The 14,467-nt window shown below is 45.2% G+C and overlaps 1 protein-coding gene across 2 annotated transcripts in view; it reads right to left on the reverse strand.

Annotated features, from left to right (window-relative positions):
- Positions 1-14,467, reverse strand: part of LOC143021041 (uncharacterized) — a 122,912-nt gene that overhangs the window by 23,521 nt on the left and 84,924 nt on the right. For both annotated transcript variants that reach the window (XM_076178232.1, XM_076178231.1), the window contains exons 2-7: positions 11,120-11,266; positions 10,006-10,103; positions 9,259-9,581; positions 8,250-8,421; positions 7,319-7,477; positions 2,457-2,578 (exon numbers count right to left, since the gene is read on the reverse strand). In XM_076178232.1, the coding sequence (XP_076034347.1) occupies positions 2,457-2,578; positions 7,319-7,477; positions 8,250-8,421; positions 9,259-9,581; positions 10,006-10,103; positions 11,120-11,266 (1,021 nt within the window). The remainder of the gene's footprint in view (positions 1-2,456; positions 2,579-7,318; positions 7,478-8,249; positions 8,422-9,258; positions 9,582-10,005; positions 10,104-11,119; positions 11,267-14,467) is intronic.

The raw sequence follows: 14,467 nt of genomic DNA on the forward strand, positions 1-14,467 counted from the left end.
TGTATCAGGATATTATTCTGTATTAAAGTTTACTATCAACATGTAGTAAGTAGTACCATACATAAAACTTTTCTCCAAATAAACATATATATGTGTGTGTGTGTATACATATATATATATATATATATATATATATATATATATATATATATATATATATATATATATATATATATATATATATATATGTAACCCAAGGAGTAGTGCAGGCACGGTACATTTTATATACATGACTCTGGGGAGGCCTGTGTTCCTGCCCCTTTGCTGAAGCCTGGTAGACCTCACAAGACTACATTTAGGACCAGAAAACTCATTGATAGGCAAGTAAGGAAGGATCCTCGCTTAACTGCAAGACTTCTGAAAGAGAAGAACCCAAATCTCCTTGGTGATGTCTCTATCAGGTCGATCCAGCAGCTACTACATGATGACTTGAATTATAAAAGTTACCGTGCCCACACTACTCCTTGGGTTACTCGTTGGCAAGTTGTTAAACGTCTAAAATTTGCCATGAAATATTCAACATGGACAAATGAACAATGGAAAACAGTCTTCTGGAGTGACAAATCGACTTTCACAGTGACTGGCACCCCAGCAGCCAAGGTCTACCGCAAGCCTGGTGATGACCCGTTGAAACCTCGCTTCACGAACAAGGTCATCAAGCACCCTGCCTCGCTTATGGTTTGGGCAGGATTTACGTATTATGGTGTTGGCAAGCTGGTTGTACTCCCTGCTAATGAAAAAGTAAATCAGTATAACTATCTGGAGTTATTGGCTGACTATCTTCCTGACTGTTTTGAGGAGACCAAGGCTGAGGTTTTTATGCAGGATGGAGCACCTGCTCACACAGCCAAACTTGTGACAGACTGGCTAAGAGACTGTGAAGTGAGTTATATTAAAGACTGGCCAGGTAACAGTCCCGATATTAACCCGATAGAAAACCTTTGGGGTTTAATGAAAAGAAAATTACGTGACATGGACACCTCATCAGTGCCACGGTTGGAATCCGCTATTCGCCAGCTCTGGGCCTCCATTCCTGAAACAACCCTCCAGAACCTCCCTTGCACTATCAGTTCCAGGACGTCTCCAGAAGGTGATACAGAGGAAGGGATATTCATTTTAACCAATTTCTATATGTAAGTACCATAATTTGCATTATTTCATATATTTTCACATGCAAACTAACCTTCACCTTCAGTTTACAGGTTTCATTAAGGGCGGCTTCATTACTTTCTGCGCACACTGTATATATATATATATATATATACATATATGTATATATATATATATACATATATATATATATATATATATGTTTACGTATTTGCATACATATATACATACATATACCAAGGGCTTTTTCCCCCATACAAGGGAGGTAGCCAAAATCAAAGGCATAAATCCACTCCCACCCCTTTAATCCCCACATACTCCTCCCCCATTCACCATTCCTCCCTCCTTCTTTTTAGGAATCTTCCTGTATGAAGGGTCATCACTGTCTCCTGTCCACTGCCCTGGGTCAGAAACGATGCAGCAAGACACAGCAGATCCACAGCATGGCCACTTCATTTAGTAGGCAACCCCCCTAATAAAAGCGAATGAATAAATGGAGAGAACAAAATCCAGTTGGAATGCTTCCTACATCCTCATACTTTAATTGTTATGGCATTTTCTGTGTTCATTACAAACAAAAGAAATAATTCTGTGTCTCTTATTGTACTCACCCTCCTTCCACCTTAGACTATGAGGTCATGCAGGAGTGGCAGAGGGACATGTGCCAATCCTCCCTTAACTGCAACCTTCCCAAGGCAATTAATTTTCTTCAGGATTAGAATTCATTTATATAGCATATCAAATCATCTGGCATTTGCCACAACAAAGACTACTGAGTACACCATGACAATGAAGGGATTCATGAGGTACATACATATACCAAAAGGTCCCTTCATCTTTATTAAGGGGGGTGACTGAGTCAAAACATATACCCACTCATTCATCAATGGTTAATATTCATGGGGTAATATATCAAATATCCCCCTCCCCCCAACCCCAAGTACTTTTTATATAATCAAACATGATATGGTTTCACGTCACAAACTTCCCCCTACCAGAAGGCTAGGACGGTGCCCCTCACAGAGGGCTTTGTAGCGTGGAATTTAATGAACCATGCCCTTGGTTTAACTTTGCCGGCAGCAGGATTTGAATTGCCATCCCCTCAACCTTTGCCGCAAGTAACGACACCCTAACCCACTCAGTCAGCGAGCTTCTTCAATGAGGTACATACATATACCAAAAGGTCCCTTCATCCTTATAATGGGGATGACCGAGTCAAAGCATACACTCACTCATTGAGGGTTAATATTCATGGGTTAATATATCAAATATCCCCTCCCCCCAAATGTACATTTTATATAATCAAACATGGGATTGAATTTTTTTTGGACATATATTCAGCTTACCTTGGGTCCTGGGCTACCAACAATGCCAGGGAGTCCTACAGAGCCCTGAGGACCCGTCTCACCTGGAAGTCCTGCTAATCCAGCATCACCCTTGGGGCCTGGAGTTCCTATTCCAGGTGGACCTGGATTAAGGAAATAAATAGACAGATAAGACAATAATATACACAGACGTATAAGTACCCAAAAAGCCTTTTCCCTTTATAACTGTAGGGAGGAGGTCCTAGTCAAAGCACATATGCACCCTTCACGTGTCCCACACTCATCCAAAACCCATTTGCTGATTTCAAATTGCCAGGCAATTTTGTTCTCCTGAAGGCCTTGTTCATTTACAACCAGAGTGCAGTCCAAAGTCTTACATCTCAGTTGAACAGAATCATCTAACAACTGGCCATAACAAAGTCTGTCAAGTGTGATATGGCATCTGAGGGCTTGGAATAAAATCTTTATGCCTTCAGCATGATGACATCAATTACACATATCATTGATGCTGCCACCAAGTGATTGTTATCATCCAAAGGGTCGGCAGATTTACCCTTAATTCCTGGAGGCTAAAGGTGCAGTGCTGGCAAACCTTGCCGTAGCGGCGCAAGTGGATTAATCTTATTTTGTTTTTTGCTTGATAATTATATTTATCTAATAATTAGTGAGTGCAACATGAAATACCTGATGAGGTCCTTCAGAGGTCTGGCACCTATTAACCTCTTCAACACAAGTAAAATTCTCACATGTAGCATCGGATGCCTGATGTACGATAATTGATGCATCACAATACTCGCTTTATAGAATATAAAGTTACTGCTGTATTACTTATTCTCTTTCACTCTGAATATTAACAACCACAGAAAATATGATCAAGCCAGTTCACAGAATATGGGGGTCACTCAGCTACAACTACAAAATAAATATAATCAAGATGCCAATGCCAGCATCCCCATATACCCACTCAAGCTTCATGAGGCTTATGTAGGCATCATCATATGGAAGGGGGTTAAATTGGCACTGCACCCCTGCTGGAAACACTCCCCTGCTTCAACCCAGGGTATTCTTTCCCATCAGCTAAATAAAACTTTCTGTCATTTGACAGAACAAAATCTACCCGTCTGGGGTATTGGCTGCTTGTTATTGTGGCAAAGTAGCATGCAGTCGATACTTTAGGGTCTATATGGGGCGCCCCTACGGACCAGAGCCACACATCATTTTGTCTATGATAGAAGAAATTCTGTTCATAGAGAAATGATGACACTTTTATACTACGACTGTCCCTCCGTTATGCTGTCCCCCAACCCCTTGTTGCTGTCCTGTACCATTTCTCTGAGTATTCTCTTTCTGATTGGGGGAATTCCCTGTGGTGGGGGAAAAGAATACTGCCACCAAGTTTTCCCACTTGGATCGTAAGAGGCGAGAAGAAAGGGACGGGGAGAGGGACTAGGCATCCTTCTCCCTGTAGCCCCACGGGGCACACATCCTAAAGACAAAAGTGAAGGCATAAGGGGTGCTGGCGGGCCTCGGGCCAGCACCCTAAGGTTTGGGTCTTTTAATGTGCGTGGATGTGGTACAGATGAGAGTAAAAGGGAAGAGATAGGTAGTATGTTTGTGAGAAGAAAGTTGGATGTGTTGGCTTTGAGTGAAACTAAGTTGAAAGGGAAGGGTGAGTGTATGTTTGGGAGTGTAAGTGGGAGGTTATCAGGAGTGAAGAGAGGGCGAGGGAGGGAAGGGGTGGCTATTCTTGTAAGTGAGGAGATAGGTAAAGGGGTAGTGGAGTGGAAGGAGGTTTCCTCAAGGATAATGTGGATGAAGGTGAAACTGGGAAAGGAGATGTGGGTCTTTGTAAGTGCATATGGGCCGGGCAGTGAGAAGAGTGTAGAAGAAAGGGAGGCCTTTTGGATAGATTTAAATGAGTGCATAGAGGGTTTAGGAAGAAATGTCAATGTAATAGTACTGGGAGACCTTAATGCTAGAGTGGGAAATGGTCCAATCGATGGAGTGGTTGGGAAGTGTGGAGTTCCAGGAAAGAATCGTAGTGGAGAGTTGATGGTGGAAATGTGTCTAGAAAGAGAGTTGATGATAGCAAATACAGTGTTTCGGAAGAAAGTCAAGCATAAGTACACATGGGAGAGGGTGGTGGAGGGAAGGGTGGTAGATAGAGCGCTAATGGATTATGTAGTGGTAAATAGGATTATGATAGGAAGAGTTAAGGATGTACATGTGCTAAGGGGAGAGGGTGGGGGAATATCAGATCATTTTTTGGTGGAAGGTAAGTTGAGAGTGGAGGATAGATGGAGAAGGAGGAAAGGGACAAAAGGTAGGGAGGTTCTTAGAGTGAACTCCTTGAATGAAAAGGAAAAGGAGAAGGAGTATGAAAAGAAGCTGAAGGAGGAGTGGGAGGGAGTAAAGGATAGAGCAGAGATGGGTGTGGAGGAGGAATGGGGATGGTTCAAGGAGGGAGTCTTAAAGTGTGCAAGGATGGTGTGTGGAACAAGAAGGACAGGAGGAAATAGAAGAAAGGGTAGTGAATGGTGGGATGAGGAAACAAAGAAGGTTGTAGAAGAGAAGAAGCGAGCATTCACAGATTGGTTACAAAAGAGGACAGGGGAGTCATATGAGAGGTACAAAGAAAAGAAAAGAGAAGTAAAGCAAAAGGTAAAGGAGGCAAAGAGGAGAGCAGATGTGAAATGGGGTAGGAGTATGACAGAAAATTTTGAAAGTAATAAAAAGATGTTTTGGAAAGAAATTAAGAGAGGAAGAGGAGGCGAATCAAGTAGGGAAGAAAAGGTAAAAGGTACAGATGGAGAGTTGATAATGGAAGAGATGGCAGTGAGGGGAAGATGGGCAGAATATTTTAGGGAGTTGCTAAATGTGAAGGAGGATAGGGAAGGAAAGATAGCTGCAGTGGGAAATACGAAGAAAATGAGAGTGATGAGTGAGGAGAACGGAGGAGAAATAAGGAAGGATGAGGTGAAGGCAGTTGTAAAGATGATGAAAGCAGGTAAGGCACCTGGTCTGGATGGATGTCATGCAGAATGTCTGAAAAAGGGAGGTTCAGTGATGGTGGACTGGTTGGTGAGATTATTTAATGTTTGCTGGAGAGAGGGTAAAGTACCGGAGGACTGGAGTAGTGCCTGTATAGTTCCTCTTTACAAGGGAAAAGGGGACAAGTGTGAATGTAGTAATTTCAGAGGGATTAGCCTGTTGAGTGTAGTAGGGAAGGCTTATGGGAGAATCTTAATTGAGAGGATTAGGAGAGGAACAGAAGGAGTAATTGGTGAGGAACAGTGTGGATTTAGGACGGGTAGAGGTTGTGTAGATCAGATCTTTGTGGTAAGACAGATATGTGAGAAAGCTATAGGAAAGGGGAAGGATATTTTTTGGGCTTTTATGGATCTGGAAAAGGCTTATGATAGGGTAGACAGAAAGGCACTGTGGGAGGTTATGCAGATTTATGGGATAGGAGGAAAGCTTTTGGGAGCTGTCAAGAGTTTTTATGTGAGTAGTAGAGCATGTGTTAGGATTGGAAATGGAGAGAGTGAGTGGTTTGAAGTAAAGGTGGGACTTCGTCAAGGATGCGTTATGTCGCCCTGGCTGTTCAACTTATACATGGATGGGGTGGTGTGAGAGGTGAATGCTAGGGTAGTGAGTCAGGGATTGGAGATGGTTAAAGAAAATGGAGAAAAGTGGGAGGTGAGCCAGCTGTTGTTTGCGGACGACACTGCGCTTGTGGCAGGGTCAGAGGAGGGATTGAGGAAGCTGGTGGCAGAGTTTGGGAGAGTATGTGATAGAAGAAAGCTAAAGATAAATGTGGGTAAAAGTAAGGTGATGAGATGTACAAGGGGTGAAAGTGGCAGTAGACTGGAAGTGAACATTAAGGGAGAGCGACTGGAGGAAGTGGATAGTTTTAGATACTTGGGTGCAAGTGTAGCAGGAAAAGGTGGAGTGAAGGTGGAGGTAGAATGTAGATTGAGAGAAGCGAGTAAATGCCTTGGTGGTTTAAAGAGTGTAATGAGAAATAGACATTTGGGAATGGATGCGAAGAGGAGACTGTATGAAGGAGTGATTGTGCCAACAGCACTGTATGGGGCAGAAACGTGGAACATAAGAGAAGAAGAGAGAAGGAGTTTGAATGTGTTTGAGATGAGGTGTCTGAGAAGTATGGTGGGGGCTACTAGGCTAGATAGAGTGAGAAATGAGGAGGTGAGGAGGAGAACAGGGGTGAAAAAGGATTTGGGAGAGAGGGTTGATGAAAGAATATTAGGATGGTTTGGACACATGGAAAGAATGAGTGACGAAAGATTAGTAAAAGAGGTATGGAAGGCAGATGTGGAGGGAGTGAACATGAGGGGACGTCCTAGGATGAGGTGGATGGATGGGGTGAAGGGGGCTTTGGGGAAGAGGGGAATGTCTGTTGAGGAAGGAAGGGAGAGGACGGAAGACAGAGGTGAGTGGAGAATGGTTGTATATGGATGATGTTGTGACGACATGAGGAGGAATAGGCGGGGGGGTGGGGGGTGGGGTAGTATGTGTGAGTAAATTTTGACGCAGCCCGAAGGGATTTCTCCCCGTCCTCTCCTTATATGCAAAGGGGGACGGAGAGGGGGGGTCGCCGATTAAATGAAGCGGCCTTGCTGTGGATGTACTGTGTCTTGCGACACTGCTTCTGACCCAGGGCGGTGGGCAGGGTTCAGGGATGACCCGTCATCCAGGAGGTGCTCAGATGAGAGGAAGGGTGGGAGGGGTGTGGAGTGTATTTAGGGATGAAATGGGTGGGAGTGTTTTTATGCCTTTCCTTTTGTGGCTACCTCCCTTGGAAGGGGGAAAAAGCCTTGGTATATGTATGTATGTAAGAAACTAGATCAATCTAATCATACCAACAATGCCTGGAGGTCCTTGTTGTCCGATATGACCTGGAACTCCTGCGATACCAGGGGGTCCTTGGGGTCCAGAGGGACCACGTAGTCCTGGAGGACCTGGAGGCCCTGGAGGTCCGACAAAGACATCTCCACCAAGGGCTGGACCACCTGCTCCTTCTGGAAGGAATATGATTTATTTATTTACTTACATCTTTATCTGTTTCATTCAGTTGTTTCTTCAGGGGGGAGAGGGAAGGCAGTGCACTTGTAAAGTGCTGTAATTGAAGTTACAATTAGGGTAGGACATGCATGTAAAATCCCAAGTATGGGTTGATTCCCCCACACACATATTGCAAGTGAATGGGTGGGTGGGTGGTGGGGTGGGGGCTTGGGGAGTTAAAGAACATCTTGTTAATACAAAGATTAGTTTTGACTTCCTTTCTTCCGAGGAGGAGTAGGCATTATTCTTACATTCTTGGATATAGTAAAGACTATCCCAATACAAGAGAGAGAAGTCAGTGGGAGGCAGGCTAGGAAAAGGTAGTCATACAAGTGGTAAAGAATAGTTCAATGGTACAGCATAAAGGAGGGGCATCAGTAGTACAAAAGCATCATTCCTTTATGAATAGAGAGATTCTATTCTAACACAGATAAAAAATGTGTGGCTCTGGTCTGAATGAGCATGCCTTGAAGTTTTTTGAAGTACTGACTGCATCCAACTCAAGGCCTTCTCTCATTTTGAATGAAAATGCTTTGGCCTAACCTGAATAAAATTTGTAAAATAATGACTAGCCAATTGTAGCACCAGTCAATTGGGGTGGGGAACTGGGTGTTACCTCAGCTATTGCTTAAAATTACCCACACCCTTTATCCTTCCTGTGTGCATGGACGGGTTTATATGAACATAAGTGACAAGACAGAACTTGAATTCTGCCAGGTGTGAACTTACCTGTTCTTATCCCAGGGATCCCAGGGGCGCCTGGAGAACCAGGTGTTCCTGCCACCCCATCCAGTCCATTCCTGCCTGGGAGTCCTGGAGGTCCAGGAGGCCCAGGAGGACAAGTGCATGAACCACTGGAGGTTGCTGATGTGAAGGTTGGCCTAGCTGGAGGAATATTGTTCTGTAAAAGGAAGGTAAGATCACAATTGATGTTAAGGAGCTTGATATATATATATATATATATATATATATATATATATATATATATATATATATATATATATATATATATATATATATATATATATCAGTCAGTCAACTCATTGGTCAGGACCTCTCTTGCAGGAGACCTTTAGTAAGTGTGAGTGGAAGGATGGAGCTGAGCCAGTTGTTGTTTGCAGATGACACTGCACTTGTAGATAGGTTGGAGGGACTGAAACAGTGGCGTCATTTGGGACGTTATGTGAGTGGAGAAAGCTAAGAGTAAATGTGGGCAAAAGTAGGGTGATATGCACAAGGGGAAGGAGTGGCAGTTAGCTGGAAGAGAGTTTCAATGAATATGGAAAGTTCATTGACTTGATGACCTACAGTTGAAAGGGAAAGTAGTTGTATGACAATCCTAAGATATCAGACTGGGAAATGTTATGGATGGCCAAGGATCCCATTATGGGGGTTAGGTCACCCACCCCCTCCTTCACCCCTGTAGATACATTAATGTACTAAAAGCGACATAGATGCACATTCGAAGGTGCCCCATAAACCAACCTAGATTAACTTGATATGATATGATATGATATGGTTTAATGTCACACACTCCCCCCTATTGGGAGGCTAGGATGCTGCCCCTCACAGAGGGCTTTGTAGCATGTAATTTAATGAACCATGCCCTTGGTTTAACTTCGCTGGTGGCAGGATTCGAACCGCCCTCACCTCGACCTTCGCCGCAAGTAACGACGCCCTAACCCGCTCAGCCAGCGAGCTTCTAAATCAACTTAATCTAACAAAAGCTTGAGATTACCTCGAAGGTGTCGTCCCCTTCCCCCTCGATGTCGATGTCCGAACGAGGATCGGAACCTCGTCCTTGACCTCTCCCTCGTCCTCGCCTTCCTCCTCGACCTCCTGCGTCCTTGGAGCCCTTGTTCTTGCCTCTTCCTCCACGCCCTCCTCGACCTCGGCGGCCATTCAAAGGGTGACCAGTGACGTGGGAAGTGTCTGGGAGACCCATTTTGATGACGGTTTCCGTGATGGGGCCCGTGGAGGCTGTTGGCGTCCGGAGGAGTTTCGCTTCCAGAGTCCTAACTCGGCTTTCCAGGTTCCAGATCTTTGTGCAGTTGAAGCATTCTGGAAAGGAAAGGGTAGTGGAAGTGGAGGGAGGAGAGTCTGTATAATGGATGCATGCACGCATGCATACATACATACATACACATACACACATATATAATACTATGCAAATGAGATATGCTGTGGAAATTAAATTTGGTTCCTTTTTTCTAGTGTATAGCTAAACCTAGTCTTGAACCAGACAAGCTGCATCCCACTTCCTCGTGGTGGATACTGCACTTCCATCTGAGAGGCATGAGTGGACCACACGGGCCAATAGAAGAAAACAACCACATACAATCTTTACTATTCTCCCTTTCTACTTTCTCACCCCCACCTCTCTCTCTCTCTCTCTCTATCTTGTTTCTTTTCTTCTCCTCTTTTATTCCCTCCCATCCTCACTCTCCTCTAACTCTCAGCCCACGGAGAGTAAACAGCCACTTACGGAGTTCGCAGTTGTCACCATGGTAACCGGGGCAGCATCCGTACTCCGTCTCCATCACTTCTTTGTACGACGTGACGTAACGGGGTCGCATCATCGTCCTGGCGAGGGAAGAAGAAGAAAAAAAAAAAAAAAAAAAAAAAAAAAAAATGGGGGGGGGGGGGGTCGCAAATGATAAGTTTCACTGCGAAGGGAAGGGGAAGATGTCCATCTCCCCGCACACACACACACACACACACCCTTCGCCGTCGAAGGGGAATCACACACAATTGAATAAAATCGCCTGGCGCCAACCAGACTTAAGACAAGGGGAAGAGTGGCACCTGGTCGTAAAGGGGTTCACTGAGATTAATAAAAATCGCTTGGCGGCAGATAGGACAGGAGGGAAAGTACCACCCGGTAAGGAAGGTGTCGAGGCCTTCCAGTGAAACCTTCTGGGACTTCGACGTCCTTCCGAAGCTTCTGACTTCGGAAGAACGATTCTCTTCAGTTCGGGGAACTGTTCCTTCCACTCCGGCTGGCGCCAGACGATTTCGTTCACCTCTTTAATGTCTTTATTCTGGTTAATACAAGCAAGATTTTATTCAACTTAGGCTTTCTTAAAGTGTTCGTAAGATATAACACGATCGCCTCCGTCAGACACTTCAATGCTTTTATTCAAGCGAACGCCAGACTATTGCATTCAGCTAAGAAGAGCTTCTGGGGTCGAAGGGATCTTGATAAACTATCACTGACCATCATCAATATATATTATCATCCATATAATACTGACCATATTTGGAGGGTGCCAAGTAGACTAAGAAATGTCTGTATTGTCTTCCGTCAGCAGCGTAAGTTCAAAATAGGTCAAGATTGTTTGATAAAAGTATTGACAATATCATTATTGTTAATAATTAATTATCATATTATCAATTATTATAGTATCATAATCATCATAGTATTACCACCCCTTATGGTATTAATTGCAAATATGGAAACATCCGACACATCTCCACTCCCTTTCTTAAGTTTAATACATTCCCTTTGGTAAGGGTTAGGCAACCCAACCCCATACCCATAGATCGATAACTCATGTCTTACTAGGTCACCCTTGTACAGACTCTGAAGGGGCACTTACATGAACTTGACCTGACACTCGGGGCTGTTGGGGCTCTTCCTGCAGAAGTAGGAGTTCTTGCCTACGGCCGCGCGGCCCATGTAGGTCTCGGTGCCGTTCTGCACTTTGCATGTCACCGTCTTGGCCACCGTGTAGGGGCAGTAGTTCCTGGTGGTGTGCCCGGGGGCGGAAGGGAAGAAAAGGGAGACAAGACATGTTAGTACCAGGGAAGAACAATTTCTATGGTGAAAAAATCTAATAAACAAACAAGCAGTACACACACGCACACACAATCATACATTAATAACATATACACATATATAAATATACACATATATAAATATATAAATACACATATATAAATATATGAGAAATTCGCCAGTGAACAGCGACATCAATCAGACAATCTCCTTGAAGTAAGGAGTAAGGCGGGTGTCTTGGAAGTTTGGGTCCAGAGCGGGTTCGAATCCCGTGCGCCACTGTCACAGAGATTGTCTGATATATAAATATATACAAGAGAACGAAACGTAAGTGTTTAGGGTTCCGTGCCTTTCCCTGTGTTTATGTTCTCCATCATCCAAATCATACACTAATGTGTTCTATTCATACTTGTTCAGTGGTGTTATTTTTTCTTTCTTTTTTACACTGTGACTATTTACTAATTTATATTTCAAATGTACAAATATACTGATAAACAGGCATTCTCTCTCTCTGACATGAGAAAATCCATCAGAGATTTTTTTCAGTAGGTAGTGTACGAGTAATTATTTCCCCCTGGTAGCTTCAAATTTCCCCCAAGGGGGAAATTTCCCCCAGTTTGGGAACCACTGCTCTAAACTGTCTTCATCACATTTTCTATGGTTATCAATATTCACGGGTGAAAGAGGAAACGATCGATATAAGCGGTGACTATACTTTATGATGCGAATATTATTACGACACACTATCCCTCTGGAGTAAGTTTCGGCCATATCGGTGACATGACGGTAATTTTGAGGGTCATTTTGGCCACTTGTCTCGATTGGATCACCACCTCACCTACAGGTCGAGGGCCACCAGGGCTCTTGCGGATCGCACTTATATACTGCTCATGCTAAAAGTACGGGCGCCAACAGGCGGAAATGAGAGGAGAAAATTACACAAACATAAACAAATTTGGCTGGTCGCCACAACCTCGCCCTTGGGTCCAGGTTCCCCACATCTACCTCGCTGTGCCCTGTGGACGACTCTCTCCCTCTGGAGTAAGTTTGGGCCAAATCGGAGACATGACGCTTTTTGTCCCAATCCTTTGGTAATTTTGAGGGTAATTTTGGCCACTTGTCCCGATGGGGTAACCACCTCACCTACATGTCAAGGGCCACCAGGGCTCTTGCGGATCGCACTTACATACTGCTCAGGCTAAAAGTACGGGCGCCAACAGGCGGAAATGAGAGGAGAAAATTACACAAACATAAACAAATTTGGCTGGTCGCCACAACCTCGCCCTTGGGTCCAGGTTCCCCACGTCTACCTCGCTTTGCCCTGTGGACGACTCTCTCCCTCTGGAGTAAGTTTGGGCCAAATCGGAGACATGACGCTTTTTGTCCAAATCCGTGGGTACCCCTTTGGTAATTTTGAGGGTCATTTTGGCCACTTGTCCCGATTGGGTCACCACCTCAACTACAGGTCGAGGGCCACCAGGGCTCTTGCGGATCGCACTTATATACTGCTCATGCTAAAAGTACGGGCGCCAACAGGCGGAAATGAGAGGGGAAAATTACAGAAACATAAAAAATTTGGCTGGTCGCCACAACCTCGCCCTTGGGTCCAGGTTCCCCATATCTACCTCGCTTTGCCCTGTGGACGACTCTCTCCCTCTGGAGTAAGTTTGGGCCAAATCGGAGACATGACGCTTTTTGTCCAAATCCATGGGTACCCCTTTGGTAATTTTGAGGGTCATTTTGGCCACTTGTCCCGATTGGATCACCACCTCACCTACAGGTCGAGGGCCACCAGGGCTCTTGCGGATCGCACTTATATATTGCTCAGGCTAAAAGTACGGGCGCCAACAGGCGGAAATGAGAGGAGAAAATTACACAAACACAAACAAATTTGGCTGGTCGCCACAACCACGCCCTTGGGTCCAGGTTCCCCACGTCTACCTCGCTGTGCCCTGTGGACGACTCTCTTCCTCTGGAGTAAGTTTGGGCCAAATCGGAGACATGACGCTTTTTGTCCAAATCCTTTGGTAATTTTGAGGGTCATTTTGGCCACTTGTCCCGATGAGGTAACCACCTCACCTACATGTCAAGGGCCACCAGGGCTCTTGCGGATCGCACTTACATACTGCTCAGGCTAAAAGTACGGGCGCCAACAGGCGGAAATGAGAGGGGAAAATTACACAAACACAAACAAATTTGGCTGGTCGCCACAACCTCGCCCTTGGGTCCAGGTTCCCCACGTCTACCTCGCTTTGCCCTGTGGACGACTCTCTCCCTCTGGAGTAAGTTTGGGCCAAATCGGAGACATGACGGTTTTTGTCCAAATCCGTGGGTTAACCCCTTTGGTAATTTTGAGGGTCATTTTGGCCACTTGTCCCGATTGGGTCACCACCTCAGCTACAGGTCGAGGGCCACCAGGGCTCTTGCGGATCGCACTTACATACTGCTCAGGCTAAAAGTACGGGCGCCAACAGGCGGAAATGAGAGGGGAAAATTACACAAACATAAACAAATTTGGCTGGTCGCCACAACGTCGCCTTTGGGTCCAGGTTCCCCATATCTACCTCGCTGTGCCCTGTGGACGACTCTCTCCCTCTGGAGTAAGTTTGGGTCAAATCGGAGACATGACGGTTTGGGGGCAAATCCGTGGGTAATCCCTTTGGTAATTTTGAGGGCCATTTTGGGCACTTTTCCTGATTGGGTCATCACCTCAGCTACAGGTCGAGGGTTACCAGGGCTCTTGCGGATCGCACTTAGATACTACTCAGGCTAAAATTACGGGCGCCAACAGGCGGAAATGAGAGGGGAAAATTACACAAACACAAACAAATTTGGCTGGTCGCCACAACCTCGCCCTTGGGTCCAGGTTCCCCACGTCTACCTCGCTTTGCCCTGTGGACGACTCTCTCCCTCTGGAGTAAGTTTGGGCCAAATCGGAGACATGGCGGTTTTTGGCCAAATCCGTGGTAATTTTGAGGGTCATTTTGGCCACTTGTCCCGATTGGGTCACCACCTCACCTACAGGTCGAGGGCCACCAGGGCTCTTGCGGATCGCACTTATATACTGCTCATGCTAAAAGTACGGGCGCCAACAGGCGGAAATGAGAGGAGAAAATTACACAAACATAAACAAATTTGGCTGGTCGCCACAACCTCGCCCTTGGGTCCA

This window comes from Oratosquilla oratoria, chromosome 41, assembly GCF_046742065.1.
Source record: "Oratosquilla oratoria isolate Oo_2021 chromosome 41, ASM4674206v1, whole genome shotgun sequence".
NCBI lineage: Eukaryota > Metazoa > Arthropoda > Malacostraca > Stomatopoda > Squillidae > Oratosquilla > Oratosquilla oratoria.